Genomic DNA, 22,008 nt, shown 5'->3' with positions numbered 1-22,008 from the left:
AGATCGTGACCTGGCTGAAGTTGGGCGCTTAACCGACTGCGCCACCCGGGTGCCCCATCGGCACTTGTTTCTTATCCTCCTCCTCTCCAAAGATGGTTGGGATCTAAAAAAGGTAGCTCCCCCCACCTGCCCATATGTGGCAGAAGGAGTGTGTTTATTTGAATTGGCTAGGGTTCTTCTCTAAGAAAGCAAAAGGCAGGGAGAATAGGAAACAGTACCGTATACCAAGAATGGGGGTGTGCGCCCCCCGGCACCTTACAGAGGACAGATTCTCTTGTCCACCCCGATTTTGTCTTTCCTTGGGGCTTCCCTTAGGCGTGGGTGAGAGGCGGGGTTTTCTGGAGAGAGGCACCTGAAAGAGATCAGCCACGCGACTCCCTGGAGGTGAATCGTGTCGGTCGTTCCGAAAACGTGATTGAGGCGAGGTGAATTTTAAACGAGGGTTCTCGTGTACTTTTCCTTTATTTGCGGAGATTGCTTCTTATCTTGATACGTTGTTTGGAAAATAATTGCTTCAGGAAACGTTTGTCCCCAGAACGGGTAGGGGGCCTGCAGCGCGTCCATGTCTTTCTCCTGGAAGTTCTTCCAAATTCTTGTGTTTGGTCTTCCTACTTGATCTGAAAGGGTTCCTAGTGGAGTTTAAATAAGAGCTGAAATCGTCTTCCCTCCTTCCATATGTTTATGGGATAATCTTCCTGCCAAAATGTTTTGATACTTTGGGAGAAGCACCAGAGAACCGTGAATGCAGGAAGTTAATCGCTTACCTGTGGGATTAATGAACACTGCATTCTGTTTGCAGAAATAGGAGCGTGTGGAAGGTTTAGTAAAGAGTGTTCTTTGGGCATTCGACGTGAAGAAATGCCTAAGGGTGTGTTTTTGTTTTTGTTTTAACCAGGTACAGGAGTCTGAAGCACTTTAACTATGACATCTGCCAAAGTTGCTTTTTTTCTGGTCGAGTTGCAAAAGGCCATAAAATGCACTATCCCATGGTGGAATACTGCACTCCGGTAAGTCAGATGCCTCCCTGGCGGGACACTTAGCTCGCCTGGGAGGAGTTGCACTTTGGCACCGTGTTGCACAGGGTGTGTACAGCTGTGATTTATAAGTTCCCGAGACGGTCCCCCCGCTAAAGGGGCTCCAGATTTACTTTATCCCTAGCGCATAGGGCAGTGCCTGGCACAGAACGAAGCCTCGGAGTTACTCCACAAATAGCATAGGATGAACGAAGAGATTTTTCATCTCTGTTTGGTGGATGTCGAGAAGACGTTCTCCGCTGTATTTTGTTACCACCGTAGCGGTTGTGTGGAGACGTTTTATGCTGGGGGGTGTGGGGGGAGGGGGTAATGTGGGTTCCTTCAAATTTAGAATCCGCTGCTTTTGGCCAGTCTTGCTTAACTAATGCTAGGCATTTGCCTTTTTGGTTTTTGTTTTTGTTTTTAGTGTTTGTTTATTTTTGAAAGTGAGAGAGAGACAGAGTGTGAGCAGGGAAGGGGCAGAGAGAGGAGGAGACACCGAATCCGAAGCAGGCTCCAGGCTCTGAGCTGTCAGCACAGAGCCCGACGCGGGGCTCGACCTCACGAGCTGTGCGATCATGACCTGAGCTGGAAGTCGGCCAGTTAAACGTCCGACTCTTGATCTCAGCTCAGGTCTTAATCTCAGGGTCATGAGTTCAGGCCCTGTGCTGGCCTCCACGCTAGGCATGGAACCTACCTAAAAGGGAAAAAAACAAAAAAACTACTCTGTGAAACAGGTATTATTGTTATCATCCCCTTTTTACAGATGAGTACTCTGAGGCCTTAAGTAATTTGCCCAGTGTTCTAGAATTAGGAGACGGAACTTTCTCCTCAGATGTCGTTTTGAGGAAATGTTCAGTAGCTTACAGAACTTTGGAAAAATCACCGGTGAAATGGAAAGGAGATAGACTGGGTGGTCAGACACATCTGGGTGTCGGTCTGATGTTACTGAACCACTAGCTGCTGGGACTCATCAGCACCGCCGGACCCGGGAGCTTGTTAGAAATGCAACAACTCGGGCCCTGCCCCTGCCTCGTTAAATCCAACCTGCATTGTAGCAGGATCTGCAGGTAGTTGCAGCGCACATCCAAGTTTGAGAAGCTCTGTTCTAGAACTTTCCTGTCTTCCATCATAGAGCCATGATCTGGTTCCTAGTGTCCTTCTCACTTTGATTCCTCTTGCAAAGGTATTCAGTGATGCAGAGTGAGCCATGCTGTGAAAGAGAGGGAGATTCAGGGGGTGAAACATGATGTCAGCGTGGATCAGATCGTTCCTTAAAGTACTAGAAGGTTTGGCCAAACCTGAGGTCAACTTTAAGACTTTAAAATTTTTTTTTTTCAACATTTATTTATTTTTGGGACAGAGAGAGACAGAGCATGAACGGGGGAGGGGCAGAGAGAGAGGGAGACACAGAATCGGAAACAGGCTCCAGGCTCCCAGCCATCAGCCCAGAGCCCGACGCGGGGCTCGAACTCCCGGACCGCGAGATCGTGACCTGGCTGAAGTCGGACGCTTAACCGACTGCGCCACCCAGGCGCCCCAACTTTAAGACTTTAGAAACGAGGTGCTCCTTTGACTTCGTTTTTTCATCATGACAGCTTGGTGAGGTATTATTACCCCCATGTTACAGACGGTCTGAGCCTTCGAGAGGTAAACAAGGTGGACAAGTTCACCCTGCCGGTTAATGCTAGGCCCGGCCCGGTTTTTGTCCACCGACTTCGCTCTTGACCCCTACGGTCTCCTAAGTTACAGAATGAGTACCCCGAGGCAGAACACCGCAGTGGCCCCTTTACCTTGACCTCATTCCCTCGTGTGTCTGATCTCGGCACAATTTCCCTTTCAGACTACGTCGGGAGAAGATGTTCGTGACTTTGCCAAGGTACTAAAAAACAAATTTCGAACCAAAAGGTATTTTGCGAAGCATCCCCGAATGGGCTACCTGCCTGTGCAGACTGTCTTAGAGGGGGACAACATGGAAACGTGAGTACTGGTGAAGGCCTCTTTGAGCTCCTCTCCGCCGAGTGCCCTCCTTCGCTCCCAAATGCAAACGGTCTCTCCTCTCTCTTTCTTTAGATTTTACTTTAGCTGGAAAGAGAAAAACAAGCTCATGTTCAATTGCCATTCTCTCGTGTCGGTTGTCCCGTGCCAATTGCCTGTTCCAAAACTTAATCTGGATGTCCCAGGGAGAGCAGCTCCGTGACAGTTACTGCTTCCCTGATAAGAAATGTGGGACGGTTTCCTGGGACGGTTTACAAAGGAGGGATTCCAGCCTTTTCGTTGGGGTTTTCTGCCCTCACGAATCGCCAGGCGTGTGTCTTTTTTGTGTCTGATTGTGGGCTCGTGCTTAGTTGCTTTTATCTCCTTGCAAGAAAATAGAGTCCCAGGAAATTTCTTCACAGTAAGTAGCAGTGATTCTCGTGATCAAAATGACGATACCTCCACCTGTATTCAGCCTTCTCTTGTGTTTTCCATATCTGATGGCAATCGCACAGTTTGTTTTTCTTTCACCTCACTTTCCACCTGCCTTTTGGCCGTTGCTTTTCACGGTTCATACTTAATTGGCTGAATTTCATTGATTTTTGACTTCTCGGCACTTTATTTTGTCTTTATTTATTTATTTCTCTTGATTTGTTTACTTTGTTGGTGGCTGAGTTTGCCTGTGTCTCTCTTCACCACCTCATTTTTTGTTTTGCAGTCCTGTTACTCTGATCAACTTCTGGCCGGTAGATTCTGCGTGAGTACTTGTGCTGAAGGGTGCTGCTGGCTTGCTTGATTTGACCATTTTTGTTCTGTTGGTTTAGTTTGGTTTTAAAGACCTGTTAAGTTCCCGTCCTTCATTTCAATTTTTTTTTCTTCCGGTGGTAAGACGCTGCGAGGGCCATCCGCCGCAGGTCAGGAGAATCAGGGTGAGGTTTTCAGGTCCCCACCTGGTCAGGTTGTAACCGGCAGAAATCCTGGCCTGGAATCAATCATCAAAGAAACGAAGGGGTTGTTAGTTACAGTCCCGGGAGACGTGTTTATATAGCCTTCCATTATAAGCAGGGAAGAGCCTTCTGATTACATCATAACGTTCTTTAGCCATAGTTTTTGAGAGTTAATACTTGTGGACCTTCACAAGGATGATGGTTTATTCTTTAGGGCCTCTTCTAAGTGGACCATTAAAAATCAAGAGAATTTGTTTTATAGTGTGATGTTGACTTTGATGGAATAATTTCCATGAGGCGTGTGTATGCTACTGGACTCCTCTCTATATACATGAGTTTCTCTCTTTGGAACTAAACTCATTTTGCTCTCCTCTCCGAACTAAATATTCAGCTCATAAATAGTTCGACATTTACACTGGAAGGAAAGTGTACTGTCGACTTGGTTATTACTATTGGTGTATATTAATAATACTGATATTAGATACCAACAGATAATTGATTTAGCTCCGAGTTTACAATGTTATTAGAAAACTCTCTGGGGAGTCTGCGATTTACCTATTAGCAAACAAAGCGTGCATTGTTTTAAAGTTCTGTCGTGCGGAGTTTTTATAACAACGTTTTGGTATTTCAAAGCGTACTTTATTAAAATATTTATTTAAAGTGAGACAGCTCTATTATATGGAAGAGGGAAATGACCAATTTAGAAGAACTCAATTTATTTTTATTGGGTCTTTTTTATCGCTCCCCCCATGTAATTTAATTTAAAGTATATCCTTTTTTAAAAATCCTGTAGTGATAAATGCAAGCTATTAATTGAGGTTTATTTTAAGTCTTTATTGGCCTCAAAGAAGTGTGAGGCTTCCCTTTCTTGGTTAAAGCAGCATTATTGTGCCCCTTAACTTTGAGCTACGGTACCTATACCTGATTTTTTTTTTTTTTTTAATCATTGGGGGAGTGACTTAGATTCACTTCTGGTTTTTGCTCTTGGTAGGTAATGGTTTTTCCCTCACCCGGGTAGTTTATTTGTTTATAGAAGTTTGAACCTTTCTGAAATAAGAAACTTCAAATCACATTGAGAGACTGAAATCCTCAGTGTGGCCGGATCCTGATAAGCAAACGGATGTACTCTGGAATAACTTCCAGCCATTTGAAATATTCTAAAGACAATGATGCTAAAGAATCACTTTGAAAATGCACGGATAGAGGTAGCAGAAAATAATAGGCAAAGAATAGCTAACGGTTCCCTGAATGGGGGGGGGGGGGAAAAAGTTTATTGTAGACCTAAACTAATGAGAGAAAAACATGGCCGTGAATTTAATGTCACCTGTCTTAAGTAGAGGGTGTTTGCCTTAAACTTCGAAGAACTTTAAAATTAATAACCTTCTTTACTACAGTATCTTCCTCTAACGACTGAAACATAGAATCACTTTGCCTTTTTATAAAAAAAGTTTGTTAGATTATTCAGAAATAGTGGGAAAGTCTACTTTTGAGGAAGAAAAACCCAGCACGCTACGGTCCCTATTTTCTTCAATGCCAGCAATTTTTATTAAAGTCTTTACCCTTGGGATTATACATAATTTATGAAATATATTGCCCAGCTCTCCTGTTCAGGCAAAGTCCCAGGTGCCAAGGTGCTCGAATTTCGCAGGAATTGCCCCTGATGTCAACAGATTCTCCTGTGGATCACCGAAGTGGGAAGCTCACTGAGACACACGCCTTTTCTTTTTCTTTAGAGGAAGCCCTTGTTTACCCGCTATTTGGCATATTACCTTTAAAACTAAATCTGGCCTAAGCCTTTTATATTGTTCGTCCACAAAGGAGACGGGTAGTCTTCTTGGAGCATGTCCACTTTGAAACCCAAATGGGTGAAAAGTTATCGGTGGAGTTGTCACAGAAGAGAAAGGGGTAGTGGGTGGGATGGAATTGGCCGTTAATAATCACAGGACTAATCTTCCTGGGTATATCGTTTCGTGTTTAGGAAGTAGGAAGGGGGAACGGGATTCTTCCCGTCTCTCAGAAAAATGTTTCGGAAGGCTTTGGATTTAGTTTTGTTTCTGGACTGAGGGGTTTTGTCCTTTTACTTATTCTTGGTTTTTAAATGGTTCTTCTCTGGCTCCTTTTCTGGATTAATGAGCGCTTCCTTTAGTGTACTTTCTCTCTCTCTCTCTCTTTTTTTTTTTTTCTTTTTCTTTTTAGATTTCTGATTATTATGAGTTCTTGTGCTTAGGCATGCTGTGTTAGGTGCTACGAACATTGATAAGAAAAATAACATGGAATTAGCCTCAAGGTTAAGGATTAAAGTGCTGCATAATATTTTCTGTGTAAGATTTTATTAAAGTGTGTTGGATTTCCATGCCCAGTTTTCTTGCTATGTAGTGCCTAGCTCAAAGGTGTCAGGTGTTCTTCTATGCACTACCCAGCCTACCACTGTTAGAAAAGAGCCGTTTTCCTTCATGGTGGGCTTTCAGCTCGTAAGAAGTCTGTACATGAAACACGAGTTTGTTCCACAAGACGGGGCTCATAAAGCGAATAATCCAAGTACTAAACTCTCTTGACCTGCAGTGAGTATTTTGAAACAGACGTTAGCTAGCATGTTTCTAATACTGAGCTATGGCAGGCTTCTAACGAACGAGCAGGTGAACCCTACAAAACCAGAGTGAAGATTCACGTGAAAATCTTTGGATCTGCCTAGTAAATCGGGTAGTCCTCCCTGTCTCCTCCTGACAGTTTGAAACCTCTTGGTTGTCCAGTGCCAATTGGATTATGGGGACACTGGACCTAGACAGCACAGCTTCCATAAATAAGGCCTTTACCCCACAGGGAAGCCCTCTGTTCCCTAGTTGTTTGCTATACCGTGTCGGCATCCTCTTAGGATTGCGTGTCTTTAAGAAATAGGGATTTCTCGTACATTTTCGCTGTCAGCCTCCATAACTACATGGTTTTTTCTTTTAGTATCAGGAAAAGCAAACCTATTCTTAGTGTTTCGACCAAGTCATTTAATGCTGTTTGGACGTTGGGCTAAACCAGTCCTCACTGAATAGATTACTGTTGACTTTTGGATTCGTGCCTTTACCTAAGGGCTTTCTGTGTCAGGACAGAAATGGAAGAGAACTTTTGTCCTACTCCAATGAAAACAAAAAAGCCCAAGTCCAAACTGGTTTTCAGAACAGATGGATTTTTTTTCCTAACGTGAATCCAAAAGTGCTATAAAAACTTCGAGGAGAATTAATAGATCTGATAGGAAAGGATGAGGAAAATGTTAACCTTACCAAATCTCCTGGTCTCTGGAGCTAAAAAAATAAATAAAAATAAAAAAGGGTTTTACGCCCCAAAGTATATAATCCTCCCCTCTTGTTTTCTTCTCTTGTATATTAGCACACAGTATCCCTAATAGATATTTCAGATACTGTGACGTTTTATAGAATTTAGTTCTTTTTTTAAAAAAAAAAAAAAAACATCACGATATCATTTTGGGTCCTTCAGTTTTATTTTATGGAGTAGTAATAGAGTCCTGCTACTAAATTGGTGGATATATTGCTTCTTCACAGAACTGCACAGAACAAGATAGCTTGGGGTGTGGAATCTTAAGAGGTCCCGGACCGGCCTGGCCTCTTCAGAATCAGATTGTTGACTGAGAGTGTACTAGGCGCACGTAGAATTTCCATTCGGTGAGAGAGCAGCTAATAAATGGCATGGGCGTAAACTCTTGAACGTTTTTGACCGCCTAGTGCCAACACAGGCTCAGAACCGTAGCGTGGGAGAAACTAACAAGGGAGGAGGAAAGTGCCCCAGAGAGATGGTCTCCCCCAGCCTTTTCTCTAATGGAAGCTCTCCAGAGAAGATTCCGATCTCTTTTTTATGGCTTCTGAAAGAAGTAGAAGTAGGAGAGTTCACTTCTCCAGCTTGGATTTGAGACACTCGATGACATCGGAGATAAAGTTGAAACTAAATGCGTACCTTGTCCGGAGAGCTAGAGTGAGAGCGTTCTAGGCCATGTATATAACATGACTGTGGTGGGGTTTTTTTTTTTTTTTTTTTCTCCATTAATGGATGGTATCTGTGACTAATCACATTTTCTGCCTTATAGGCCCGCCTCGTCCCCTCAGCTTTCACACGATGATACTCATTCACGCATTGAACATTATGCTAGCAGGTATGACACTAGTTGAATGCTAGGCAAATATTGATTGAAATAACTAACCAAGGAAAGCTAACCGATAATAATTTGCAATAGATCTTTTCTTTCCCCCCCCAATCTTGTCTGACTTCTACTAATCCACTTGCCCTCTAACTTGCATGCCGTTGCACTGCATGTTGTTCTCGGACACCCGTAAGAACGTTGGTCCGGAACAATCTCTCCCTAACCCTGGCCTTTAAACCTTTCTGATAGCTTTGTTATGTTTTGCACACTGCGCACGTTTCATAAATTGGCTGAGAAATCATCTGACCTTAGAAAACCGCTAGACCAGACATGCCCAAGCGAAGCAGCAATACTGCGTTCCGTAGAGAATATGAAGGCGTTGGCTTTCCGTCTGTGTGTTTATTTCCCTGATCCGCTGTAAAGAAGAGAATAATTAATTTTCCTAATCCTCGCACCTTTATGTCCCACCTTGTTTGTGTTTCAGATCATTGTTATACCTAAAAACTCATTTGCTAACTGTAAGATATCTTTTGCTCGTTAAATAAGTCTGTAAGAGTTTGGTTAACTTTTTTTTATTTTTTAGTGGTAAAAAGTGTTTACGATTGTCTCAGGGGAAGGAGGTTTTTCTAAAGGTAAAACTTGGTGGCAGACTGTTAAGAGAGCTTACCTGTGAGTTCGTCCTTTTTCAATATTCTAACCGCTAACGTGTTTATCAACCGCGGGAAGCACGAACTAGCTCTATAAGTCTGTCATCAGGGGAAAGCTTTAATTGCTCTAAAAATACCAGGGGTAGAGAAGGAGTAGAGTGTATTTGTTGTTAGGGAAGCTTTTCTTGTAAAAACAAAGGCCTTTTCTCAGTGCCAGGAAGATCGATCTGTGAAGAAGAAAAACCTACCAGATACAACTTCCGTTATAATTTATAGCGTAAATGTAAAGCCGCTAACTAGCTGTAGTCCACCACTCACTGCCTCCAGAGGTTAGGGCAACACACACATCCTTTAATTTGAAGGATTCCTGTCTCTTCTCGACATGATTTATCCTTTAGTTTTCAGGAATGTTCGATTAGGTCTTGAATAGATTCTAAGAAATCACATAAGTTTTAATGAGCTTTTACGTTTTTTATCAGGCTAGCAGAAATGGAAAACAGCAATGGATCTTATCTAAATGATAGCATCTCTCCTAATGAGAGCATGTAAGTATCCTGTCTCTTTTTACGAAATGTTCCTGACGATGAAATTGCTTTGAGGGCTTTAGAGGTAGGGTAGCGCAGAAGATAGGAGTTAGCGTGATAGTCATTTGCTCTTTCAAGGAACCGCTCGCTTGCTTTTTTTCTTTGGCTCTTAACAACCTGACAGGGAAGGAGCTCATCCAAGATGTGGCCTTATTGGCAATTCCAGACTCGCAAAACCAGTTTGCCTTACTCTTATTTAATATCAGACCGTCACAGGCTGCCCAGGTGCAAATATTGAAATTGTATTAAATGCTTAACCTTTGACGAAACCTGCCAGATATTTAAAGGGATTGGATAGTAATTTTTAAAGTGACGGCTGAGTGGTATTTCCTCCACTCAGGGGGAGTGGACATCCACCCTTGGTACAGTTGGATGGGTATTCCCATCCGGCAGGTTAGTTGGGTCGTTTCCTTCAGAGATCCAAAGTGGTAGCATCTTCGCTAGCCAAATAAGGCGAGGCAGCCTTGCGAAGGGTTTCAGAAGGAGGAGCTCAGATTTAGGTCGAAGTTTTTTAGTGGGATGATAAGCCAGGCCTGTCAAGTAGAAGCACACAGCTATGGCAGGGAAACAGAGGCTTCATTACCGAGTAAGGGAAGTGTTCACAATGAGGAACACACAGAAATAGTGCATGAATCAAGGGCCTGAGGTGGAGGGAGCTGACGAAGAAGCTAATCTGAAGGAAAAGATAAGGACCTGCGAACTGAAGGGATACTTGAGAGAGAGAGAGAGAGAGAGAGAGAGAGAGAGAGAGAGAGAGAGAGAAAATCTAGTCAAAGCACAGTGATGCCTTTGGTAAGTTACAGATGTCTCGCCACTTTGTCATGGAGAATCTAGACAAAGGGAAGAATGAGGTGTCAGTCTACTCTGTCGGTGTGGCACCTCCCGGTCACACTCAGATGAGGCAAGGGCCTTTACGAGGCTTAGGCTGAGGGAAATAGTACCCGAGTGGCATTTATACGTAATTGGTTATTGAAGACATGAGAACAAGTCATCTGGTAGATAAAGGTGATCACTTTCAAAGGTGAGTGGTGAATCAAGTCGACAGTCAGTCATCTGTTTATGACTGAATTACTTAAAGCGAAACCCATCTTTTCCCCATTCGTAACTGTGGTATATTCTCTTTCTCATCCATGGGGATAAGTATCAGTAGGATTACGATATGAGATCCACTGACAGGAAAACAGGTGGCCAAAGAATCAACCAGACGTAAACGGCCTGGATGGTTTGCTTCTTTGGGTCGCCGATTTTGATGTGAAATTAATTCAAGTTGTAGCCACATCATAATGGCCGCCATTCAGTGGCTGCCTGAGAGAACAGTAAGAGAAACTTAATTGTAGCTCTGTTGTAATTAAACATGGGACGTTCTAGCAATAAAATTCCAGAATTTGGGAAAAGGGATGGTAAGTTGGGTAGTAAAACATCCTTTTACAATTTTTAAATGAAATGTAGCTTTAGCTCCTTCTGAGGACATAAAATCCATTTTGACTCAGTGTTAGGTGATAAAATCCTGATGTTTTGGGGGCAGGTCTGGGGAGGTGGTTTGGTGCATTGGTTGACTTCACGTAAATGTTTGTTTTTAACACCCAGTAATTATTTGTAGTCCACTTTTCACTTCTCAGCCAATTACCTGGCTTGACAGACCAAAATCATTTCGGGCAGGAGGATTTTTGCCTAAATACCTGAACTGTTTTTCAACTCAGAAGACTCAGGGGGATATTAACATATCATCCTGCTATCTAACCAGAAACAAAGGGCTTTAGCCTCTCGTTGAGAATAGAACTGAGGTTCTTACAACTTAGAGGCACACAGGCTTCCAAAGAGCTAGGAGCAATACATTTGGAAAATGATTTCTCCCGTGTATTAAAGAGTTCTAGTTTTACAGAGACATTGCAGTTGCTTCCCCAAATTGTGAGCCTTTTGCTTCTTTGTTCCTGAGGATTAGTCCTTAAAAGCTGTTCCAAAGAATAAGTTGTTCAGGCTTCTTTGAATTAATCATCCTAATGGCTTTTTTTCCCCTTCGAATTTTTGTTTTTCTATTTGAACAATAATTGAGTGAAACCATCATTTGTCTACAGGTTCGTTATTGTTACCGTCTTGCCTCCATGGCTTTTTAAGTTCAAACCGACTTACCAAAGCAACACTTTTTGGTTACTTTGTCTTCCCCTTAAGACCATATTTATGATGGTAAAGGCTGCATTTTTTTCCCTGGTCACTATCAACAGTAGCATGGGTCAGTGAACAGGTTTTCTTGACAGGCTTCAGTGATGGAGCCATTGTTCTTTTAATATTTGTTAACTATTGGTTGAGTGGTCAACGCAGAGTCCCAGTGTGTCCGCAACCCTGCCGTTCCTTTACCCATGTAAATAGGCCACGTTCACTGGAAAATTTGAGCAAGCAGTGCTTTGAATTCTCACCAATAAGACGGTAGATCACAGCCTCAAAAGTATGCAAGTGTCTTAAGAAACAGGAAGAAGGGTCTAATTACTTGTTAAGAGCAAATGTTTCTGTTTTTAAGTACACACCCGAGTCCCTGACCCCCAGAACAAAATAAGAGGGGAAAAAACCAAAACCTTTGATTTTATTTTCCAGAGATGATGAACATTTGTTAATCCAGCATTACTGCCAAAGTTTGAACCAGGACTCCCCCCTGAGCCAGCCTCGTAGTCCTGCCCAGATCTTGATTTCCTTAGAGAGTGAGGAAAGAGGGGAGCTAGAGAGAATCCTAGCAGATCTTGAGGAAGAAAACAGGTGAGTTTTCTTTCTAGCTTTGTCATTGGTATGCAGAGCGCATACACGTGCACACGTAGAAAAGCGCCAGGAGTCTTCACTTAGAGTCATTCTGTGTCTAATTGTTTTCTGCGATAATCTGTTGAGCTCCGTTTACAGGTGCTCTCTCTCTATGAATGCAATAGTATAATGAAGACGTCCTAATTGAGGGCTGAAAGGAATTAATGCTAATGGTGGTGTTTGATTTGTTGCATGTGTTTCAGAGGCTTTGATTTTATATTTGAGCCTAGAATTTAAGAGCAAAGCAAGTCATTTAATTTCACGATTATACGACGGGTACATGTATTTGGCCATATTATTTATGCCACAGCGTTCAAGAAAGTAGGCTCGTTGGCTTTGCCTCATTTGCGAACGAATTCACTCATCTTATTTTTCATCATCGGCCACAGAAATCACGTATGCTCACCACCAGAGCAGATTAGTGAGACAGTTCCGGTTGTCCGTATCATCTGCAAAAGGTGTTCCCAGAAGAAAGGAGACTGTGTAGAAATTAAAAGGCTAAAGAAAATTCACCCTGTCTGCAGGGAGGACAAAGATGTAAAACTCTGGGATTCTGTGTGGTGTCAGGATAATAGAAATCATTGGACTTTCACTTTGCTGTTAGATTTATTATCTCACAGATCTCTTGGTTGAGAAAGGCTTTTACATATGATCACTTCTAACTCCCTGTGCCTTCTTTAGACAAATGCCACCAGGCCAAGTCTTTAAAGGAGCAATTGCTCAAATTTGTGGGACTCGAGTACTTTCATCTCTGTGATTTAGCCCAAGGCTCCAAAACCTGTGAATCTAGACAGCTTGGTATGTCTGCGAACCGGTGCCCTCGGGGAGTATTGTCACCTCAAGATGAAAAAGCAAACTGCCGTTCATCCATTGCTTTCTGCTGCCACTGCCCACCTTCTAGCTCTTAAAACCCCCGACCTGTGGCCACGTTCCTTATCCGGTGGGCTTCCCTTCACTGCCTCTCTCACCCCTCCAATAATATATCCCCCATACGGACTTGCATTGTGTATCTTTCCAGGACCATCATGGCGTTCATTGTTTGTCGGATTTCTGCATCTAGGAAGACAAAAAGCCGGCTTTTCGGCTGGGCCTTTAAAACCTTCCAGAATTTTCTCTTCCTTTTACAACATTATCTTCCTTTCTACCTGTGTTCCGGCCACAGTGCTCTAGCAACCGTTTCCGAGTACATCCTGCCCTCATCCACTTTCTGGGTCACGCGCAAGCTCCCTCCCATATCTGATGAAGGAGTCCTACCCATGTTCCGCGACCTTCCTCAAAATAATCTCCACGGAGCCCTGTTAGAGCCCTGCATTTGGAAGTAATAGATCTTTTGCCTGTATTCTCCGAATATTGTGAATCTTTCTCCGAGAACTCCCTGATGGTTTGCCTCTTTGTCAGTGATGCCCCGTGTGGCGCCCTGCCCCCAACCCGAATAAGACGGGGAATGCCTTTGGGCCAAGGACTGGGTCTTAATCCTCTTAGTGGTCCCCTACAGTACCTAGCGTGGTTTGAAGACTCAGGGGGTAATCCTGGAATGTTCGGTAAAAACCCAACTTTAAGAATACAGCAAGGATGTCACACGAGTGCCATCCAGGAGGTAATACTGAACGTTTTGTTGGTTTTCATGGTAACCTTATTTTTGGTCTCCTTTGGCACTGAACTGGCACTGAAGAGTATCCTGATGAGTATCCCTCTGTGTTAAACCTGCAGTTATTTCAGGGGTCAAAGTCAAATTAGAAAAAGTTGGAATTGGCATTGTAAGTAGCATTTGACGCAACCCAGGAGTAAAAATAGTTTTGTACCATAAGATTATTGCCACTGCGCAATAGATCTGTCTGTGTCATCGGGCAAGAGTCTGGTCTTGTTTGTTGTTAGCACACTTTGCTTCCGTACCATGACAGCCAGGGTAAAGACTAGTGATAAATGTCATTTGCATATCGTTTCATCATTTCCGGAGTGCTTGACTGTATTTTGGGCCATTTAATCTTCCTTACAGCTGTGTAAAGAACTTAGATGGGAAGATGCGGGTTCACAGAGGTTCAAATGGATTGACCCAAATTTCACACTCAGCCAGTGGCAGAACCAACCTCAGGCCCAGATTTTCTGACTCAAAAATAGCCAAGTTCCCCTTGGACCAGCGAACAAAAAAGAGTCATTCTCTGTAAATAGAATTTGTATAGAATTGTCACATATTCCCTGGAATGGACCTTGACGTGAGACCGTATTATTTTTTTTTTTTATTTTTTTAATGCTTATTTTTGAGAGAGAGAGAGAGAGAGACAGAGCATGAGAGTGGGAGGGGCAGAGAGAGAGAGGGAGACACAGAATCTGAAACAGGCTCCAAGCTCCGACGTGTCAGCACAGAGCCCGACATGGGGCTCGAACTCATGAACCAGGAGATCGTGACGTGAGCCGAAGTCGGACGCTTAACTGACTGAGCCACCCAGGTGCCCCTGGAATTTTTTTTTTTAAGTTCATTTTTTTATTTTTGAGAGAGAGAGAACGCACACACGCGCGTGCACACACACACACACACACACAAGCATGAGTGGGGAGGGGTACAGAGAGAGGGAGACGGAATGTGAGGCAGGCTCCAGGCTCTGAGCCATCAGCACAGAGACTAACGTGGGGCTCAGACCCTCGGACCACGAGTTCATGACCTGAGCTGAAGTTGGATGTCTGACCGAGCCATCCAGGCGCCTTGAGACAGTATTATTAAGGACTAGATAGACATGAATAAACCAGTTCATGTACTTGTGGTACAGGGATCACTACTTTATCCTGAAAAATATCCAAGATCGTTCTACAAGAACGGGATGGTTTATTCTGTGAAAGAAAGAAATTACACCAGGGCTCCTCACAGCCGCCAAATGAAGAATCTGATGTTGATGGAAGTCTTACTGTAAGTTCTCTTGACCTTCAGGTAAAGGTCATCAGGGTGAGTTTCTTTCTTTCTCTCTCCACTTTGTCCCATTTGCACGTCCTGCCACATTCCAAAGAAATGTCTCTGCAGAGTGAAAGGTACGCTGTCTCCTGAAAGGACACTCTCTGGGCTATACGATCAGACAAATACAAGCGTACTTGGAGAGAAAGCGGGAATGGAAATTTAAAACTGAGATTGTCCCATGTCCTTTGGATGTATGTTTATTACCGTATCTATGTGTATTTTGCGTTCCTTCGTTCTAACCTTAGGACTAACCTCCAAATAAGTTAGCAAAGGAAAGGGGCTCGGAGATCACCATTTCCGACGAGATACGGTATGGAATTCTGTTGTTTTTCATGACACCTGCCCCCATTCCCCTTGGAAAGGAGAGAATGCCTAATTTAGAAGTGTCTCCAGGGTGTCTTCTCTCTGCCTTTAGGATTCCATTTCTCTCAGTTGCCACACATAGCATTCAATAAATATTTGTTGAATGAAAGAAATGAAGCTGGATTTATTTTAAGTGTGGCCCTCACACATGTACTTTTGACTAAAATTGCTTTGCAGAGTCTTTCTTTTCCCAAGTTCCTTGATTAGCACCAACTGTTGCTTTCTCATTAACTGAGAATCTTAAACGTTCGTTTGCCAAATCCTAGGCCGTGTAAGTCTCTCCCATTCTCTTGATCGTTGGTTCATGCCACAAATGTAGAGTGAGAGCCCTGGGCAGAAGCTAAATCTGACTCCGAATTTTCTTGATAGCATCTCCTAAAGTTGGATGACTAGCGGCTTTACACGGTCTTTAATGTTTCCCTTCTGCAAAATGTCTTGTGCCCATTCTGCAGATCGTGCAGACTGTCATTTGAGTGAGATCAGTCGGACATGAGAATTGTATCCATTGTGTGTCCTGAGCACTGCAGTCTCAGAGTTCGCTTGTTTACGGCAGAGACTCAAAAGTCTGCGGTCTCCTGACGGAAATGCACAGTGTCAAATTGCAGTGTGTTTTTCTCTGCACCGTCCAAATGAATTCAGACCTGCGCTGAAATTTTAGGTGTGACCCTAGCGGTGAAAAGGTAGCCTTTATGAAAGACCCAAACTCATTGTCATCCTGCTGCCTGCATAGCAAAGTGATTGGATTGTCCCCGAGGCTAGAAGGAGAGTAAATACTAACTAACGTGATTCACTGTGAAGTCTGAAGTTAATTACAGTTGTCAGGAGATGTTATATGACAGCAGGGAGCCCTGTGGATTCCTAGTATCTGCTCGGTGCCTTTCGTAGGTCTTGTTTTTGGGCAAACAAGACAGTGTGCAGTCTCAGTTTGAGTTTTCCTTGCCCCTTTTCACTGCTCCAGTGATAACCCCAGCTTACTAATGTTACATTCACGAGGATTCTAGACTGGCTACTTACAGCACAGAGTTGAACTGGCTGGAAATCACGATCCTGTTGCTTTACCTTGTAAATGAGGGGACGACTTGGGGCCCGGGGCTGGCCTAGTCTCCGCAGTCTACTCCACGCGACTTCACTAGGGCTTTGATGGTAAGAGTCCCCAGTGATGGTAGGCACACAGGCAAGACGACAGACAGGACGCTGAGGGGGATCAGGAGTGGCCTTGCCAGCAGAAGGAGGAGCAGAGGGGGTCAAGGTGAGGAAGAGCAGGGAATGTTCGGGAAAGTGCAAACAGTGGTGTCACTTCTGTGATGAGGCAAGAAACGGGAGAAGTTGAGGCCTCACGAGTGGGCAGGGCCAGGCCGGGAAGGGCATGATGCCACCTCCCCTAGGACTGGGAGCCACTCGGGCATAAGCCGGGCGTGGTGCTTTTAGATTTATGCGTACATCCATCACTCGGGCAGCTGTGTGGAGGGTGACCTTGAAAAGAACTCTACTGGAAACAGTAATTCAAACCGGGAGGTAGCATGGAAACCCACAAAAGAGCTCAGTGAAGCCTCAAGAAAGAGAAATGGGGCAGACAGGCTGAATTTGAGTGGTATTTCTGGGCAGGGGCAGAGCTGCTGTTCGAGGGATCTGGGGACGGAAGGGACAAGCCCCAGTTCTAGAGGGCGCCTGGCAAGATGATGTGGTGTCCTTGTCTGGTTGTGGTAGCAAGGTAATGCTACCCTCGTAAAATGAGCCTGGGAGTGTTCCTGCCTCTTCAATTTTTTGGAAGTGTGAAAAGGATACATATGAACTCTTTATATGTTTGGTAGAATTCACCTGAGAAGCCATGTGGTCCTGGACTTTTGTCGGTTGGAGGGTTTGTGATTACCTCCCCAGGGGGAGGACAAGTGGGCACCTTTAAATTATTTTTTAAAAGTTTTGTAATGTTTATTTTTGAGAGGGAGAGTGTCAATGGGGGAGGGGCAGAGAGAGAGAGGGAGAGAGGTGGAGGATCTGAAGCAGGCTCTGAGCGTCAGCACAGAGCCCGGTGCAGGGCTCCAACTCACAAACTGTGAGATCATGACCTGAGCCGAAGTCAGACGCTTAGCCGACTGAGCCACCCAGGCGCCCCATTAGCTATATTTTTAAAGTAAATACAAGTTGGTAGTATTGCCACTGTTTATAGACGCCCTTCCTCAAGGGTCAAGTGGCTGGAAGACAGGGAACGGGGTGTGGGAGGGCTTGAGTTAAGGGGCTGGTGACACACGCACGGGTTCATGTCTGACAGTCAGAAATGCAACTGTGACGCTTCCAGACATACTAGATCTAGGAGTCACCAGCTCCCACGTAGCACTTGAAACCACGAGAGTGAACTTTGCCTACCCAGTGTGGTGGAAGGACGACTCTGGGCTTGGTAGAACTCTGGAAGATTTGAACGTGAAGATGTCTGTGTAGTCGCCTTTTGAAAAACAGGTAATCACGCACGTGAAACGAAATCCAAATAGTTCAAACACGCATACAGAGAAGAATGAGTCTTGCTCCAACTTTATCCCCTGGCTGTCATGTTCCCAGCTCCAAAGGTGTTGGTTTCTTGAGTTCTTAGGTATCCTTATAGCTACTCTCTACACATGTAATTGTTTGCCAATATGTTGGTGGTCGGTGGGATTATGTCATACAGTAATACCGTGCAGGGGTCACCGCGGTCTTCTCTTTTTACTTAATCCCTGGTAACTTGTACCCGCTGGAAGAACTTGCCAGAAGAAGAGGGGAGGAGAACTTGGGAATGATGGAGCGAGAGTGGTTATGGGCACAGGAGGAGGTGTGGGTTTGAATGGGAGAAGGGCCACCTTTGAAGACCATGTGGGCGATGAATATTAGGGTATGGAGCGGGGGTGGGGAGGCGAATGGAATGAGCGTTCAGCGTTCAGTAGACATCATGGGTCATTAGCGGAGACTGATTCTCATGGCTGGCCTGTACATTTTTTTGAAAAGTTGGATTGGGGGAAAAGAGTAGCAGTATCCAAGGAATTGCATGGAACTAGGCTTTCGGGTCGCTTGGCAACATGTACCCCCAAAACAAAGGCCTGCAGAGCTTGATTAGATAAAGGGAGTGAGTTTTCCCTCGTCAGTCGGGCAACCACGGTCAGTTCCGGTGAGGAAAGCCACCATGTGAAGAGAAGCTGAAGGGCGTACCCATAGCCTTAATAAGCTGTGCCGGAGCCAACCGACGTAGCTCTACTTGGGCAGGGAATACTGGCACAGGGGGTGCCGTCACCGTGATTCAGAGGCTCCGTTTCTAACTAACCAGTCCAGTGAACTCCATTTCCTTCAGTCTGTCCTGAGTTCATCAAAACAAAGCCCAAGGGGACCAGTTCATCCTAACCGATTCATGGACGGGGATGGATAACCCAGAAGGACAACTTACTTCTCCCTTGTTCCTAATTCTCCTTTTAACTGTCTAGCTGTACACCATGTGTTACTGGTGCCTTAAACCTCTTGGGGGGGGACACCATCGCATTGATGTACAGACACTTAATCTATTTAAATGGGGAAGAGATGTTCAGAGACTGAACATAGGTCGCCTATCTCACAATCACTTATCTTAGAGATCAGAGTAAAAGTCACTCAGTCGTCTGGTGAGCTTAGGTTCTTGGCGTAAGAAACGGGATAGTCATGAAGGACCCGAGGAAAAACCAAGTACCCTTCTGGTGATAGGAGTATTCAGGAATTACCGGTACAGCTGCCCTCTCCCTCGAACAGGCTGGATGAAAGGTAAAGCTCTTATGATCCAGTTTGCCTTTTTAGGTCCCTCAGCAACACCCTCGTCCTCCTCTTGCCCCACGTTGCAGTGTCATCCTCCTGCCCTAGAATTGATTGTGGTCATGACTTTCTTTAGCTGCTTTCCAGGCCCGCGGATAAAATTCCAATTCAGTTCAGCGGACAGGTAGTGAACGCTTCATGTGTTTCGCAAACTGCCAGGACTACAAAGATTCTTCCCTTCCTGGAGCTCAAAACTGAAAGAAAAGGCATTAAAACACAAATAACTAATCGTAAACCGCTAATTCTGACGCATCGTTCCCACTGCTCAGGGGGCACAGAGGTCAGTGATTAAGGCTGTCGGGAGGGATTGGAGAGACCTTCGAAACTGGAGTTGAAAATCAAGACCAAATAGGACGTTCCCGGCACTTTTCTACTTTTTGCTGGAAAGGTAGTGGAACCATGTCACTGAACGATGGCCAGGGTCTGAGCTCAGGATGTGGTGGCCAAGGGAAGAAGGGAGGAGGAATGAGAAGGTCACTGAATGACTGAGGCCACAAGGGAGATGGACGAGACAGCAGTTGGGTGGTTTGGACATTTTAAATTGGGGAACAGGGAGGTATGATCATTCAGAAACCAGCAAAAGAACACAGTACACACAGGAAAAGCTACTGATGGACGAAGGTCAATGACTAGAGAAAAAGACCCGTGGCCTGGGCCTCCTGAGTTCTGTTTGTCCAAAGCGATTCAAGGGGCAATTTGCTATACTGATTTTATGTATTAGCTCTCCAAAAAGGATTGGAAACAAACAAAAAAGCACAACAGTAAGATTCCCACAGTCTAACTAGTAAATCATTGAACACAGAAGGGATAGTTAGTATAGTTGATACAACTGGGATTCAGATTGCATCCCAGTTTCCCCACAGTCCGTGGGCTAAGAGGAAACATCATGATATATCAATCTCTTAATGTTGGATGAAAGAAGCACGCACCTTCCTAAGGAAACACCATCTTCCTTGGCTGTAAATAGGAACGACCGTAAAAACAGAGCTGTCATTTAAGCACCATATCCTTGCTAAGGACAGGGACTGTTCTGAGTACACGTGCGATCTTATTTAATCCTTACAATGACACTATGAAGGAGAAGGTGCTTCCCAAATAAAGACTCATTGGCACCAAGAACAAAGGACACATCATAGAGCTAGCAAGGAATGGGGCTTGGGTTTAAACTCGGGCGGTCCTGGACTATTTTTTTAAATTTTTTAAAAAATGTTTTGAAGCGGGGGGAGAGAGAGAGTGTGTGTGAGTGGGGGAGAAGCAGAGAGAGAGGGAGATACAGAATCTGAAGCAGGCTGCAGGCTCTGAACTGTCAGCATGCAGCCTGATGCGGGGCTCGAACTCATGAACCGTGAGCTCATGACCTGAGCTGGAGTCGGATGCTCAGTCGAGTGAGCCACCCAGGCGCCCCAGCAGTCCTGGACACTTAAACAGTGTTGACACTTGACGTGATCGCTGGCTAGTGTCCTTATCAATACTTTTAGAACAGAGGCTGAAAGAAATTTTTACGTGGTTGCTTCTAGTGCCTTTGATAATTGTGGAAAGCTTAACATTAAAGGCCAAAGAAATGATGACATTTCTCCGTGGAAGAAGGGCACTGTCGCCTAAAGTGCTGTGTTGTGCAGAATACCTCTCAGATACTCTTTTAAGAAGTGATTGCAGGGACAGATAAGCTCTGGAAACACTTGCCTTGGAAAGTCATGATTAATTCACCTTTGCCTTGAGGGGTCGAGAAGAAACAGGATCAGATTTGTTTAATCCAGTATTGACCCATCCTTGACCTCAGCCGAACCCGTCATGTCCTGCGGCACACAATTTGGGAAGAAATTCACATCTGTACTGGATGTGAAAACCAGGCAACGAAACGGTACAAGTGGCTCTCCCCCGTGGTTGGTGAGACGTCTACAGCTCTTGTCTTTGGGGGGCCATTGGAGGAAGTAGCTGTAAGAGGTGTCTGTGCAGACGAAGCCTGGATTTATCTCACAGCGGTTATTTTTGATTTGCTCTAGTAGTGAAGCCGTATAAATGCAGACCCCAAAATGATTTAGTCTGGAAAATCCGAAGATAGGTATTAAATCCTCTCTCGTGGCCATAGGAAATTCTTTGTACTCTTTTCGTGGAATATCCCAGCGAGTAACCCTGGCTTTCCAATCAGACTATAAATAAGAACTCCCACCATTTACTTGACAAAATTAATTTGGTCCATGGAGTTCGTAGATGTTCTCATCTGATTGAATTCTCAAGGATGTCCACCAACGAGAGTCACTTCTACTTCAATCACAATTGCTGTTGAATCTTTTTCTTTTTTTTTTTTTTTTTTCTTTTGAGTAGTGAGATGCAAAGGCCCGTTGTTATTTGAGGCCGCTCCTGGTCTGTGAAATAGTCAAGTGCGTATTACCAATTCACGGGAAGACGTTTCTTCTGTGACTTGTAACAGAAAAGCTGAGGCACTGTTCATTTCGACCACAGCTTAAGGGGTAAATGTAAAAGATAGGTCGCTGCTTTGTGGCTCAGTGGAATGCTACTTGAGCAAGCTGGCTTTTTTTTCTGACACTGAAATGTTAGAGGGTAAACGGTCACGGTCACTATACCAACATCGTGTGGCTTAGGAAGTTCCAGTTCACGGACCCCGTGGCTGATGGAGACATGCAGGAGACTGTTGAAAAGACAGGTCTGAAGTTTGTAAGAGCAGTCTGGATTGAGGACCAGTGGGTTTGGGGACGTGTGGGGTGGTGGCCTTGGAGGAGGCCTCGGGAGAGGTTAGGGGCCTCCTAGGGGAAAAGATGCATGGAAAGAAGATGAAGGAT

The 22,008-nt window shown here is 44.5% G+C and overlaps 1 protein-coding gene across 1 annotated transcript in view; it reads left to right on the top strand.

Moving 5' to 3' along the window:
- DMD (dystrophin) overlaps positions 1-22,008 on the top strand; it is a 2,039,083-nt gene that overhangs the window by 1,970,229 nt on the left and 46,846 nt on the right. Inside the window, exons 75-80 of the mRNA XM_040468816.1 lie at positions 868-1,007; positions 2,857-2,993; positions 3,709-3,747; positions 8,025-8,090; positions 9,205-9,270; positions 11,899-12,057. Coding sequence (XP_040324750.1) covers positions 868-1,007; positions 2,857-2,993; positions 3,709-3,747; positions 8,025-8,090; positions 9,205-9,270; positions 11,899-12,057 — 607 coding nt within the window. The remainder of the gene's footprint in view (positions 1-867; positions 1,008-2,856; positions 2,994-3,708; positions 3,748-8,024; positions 8,091-9,204; positions 9,271-11,898; positions 12,058-22,008) is intronic.

Source organism: Herpailurus yagouaroundi, unplaced genomic scaffold (assembly GCF_014898765.1).
Source record: "Herpailurus yagouaroundi ecotype Mexico unplaced genomic scaffold, PumYag 67793, whole genome shotgun sequence".
Lineage (NCBI taxonomy): Eukaryota > Metazoa > Chordata > Mammalia > Carnivora > Felidae > Herpailurus > Herpailurus yagouaroundi.
This window is presented reverse-complemented; position numbering and strand designations above follow the sequence as displayed.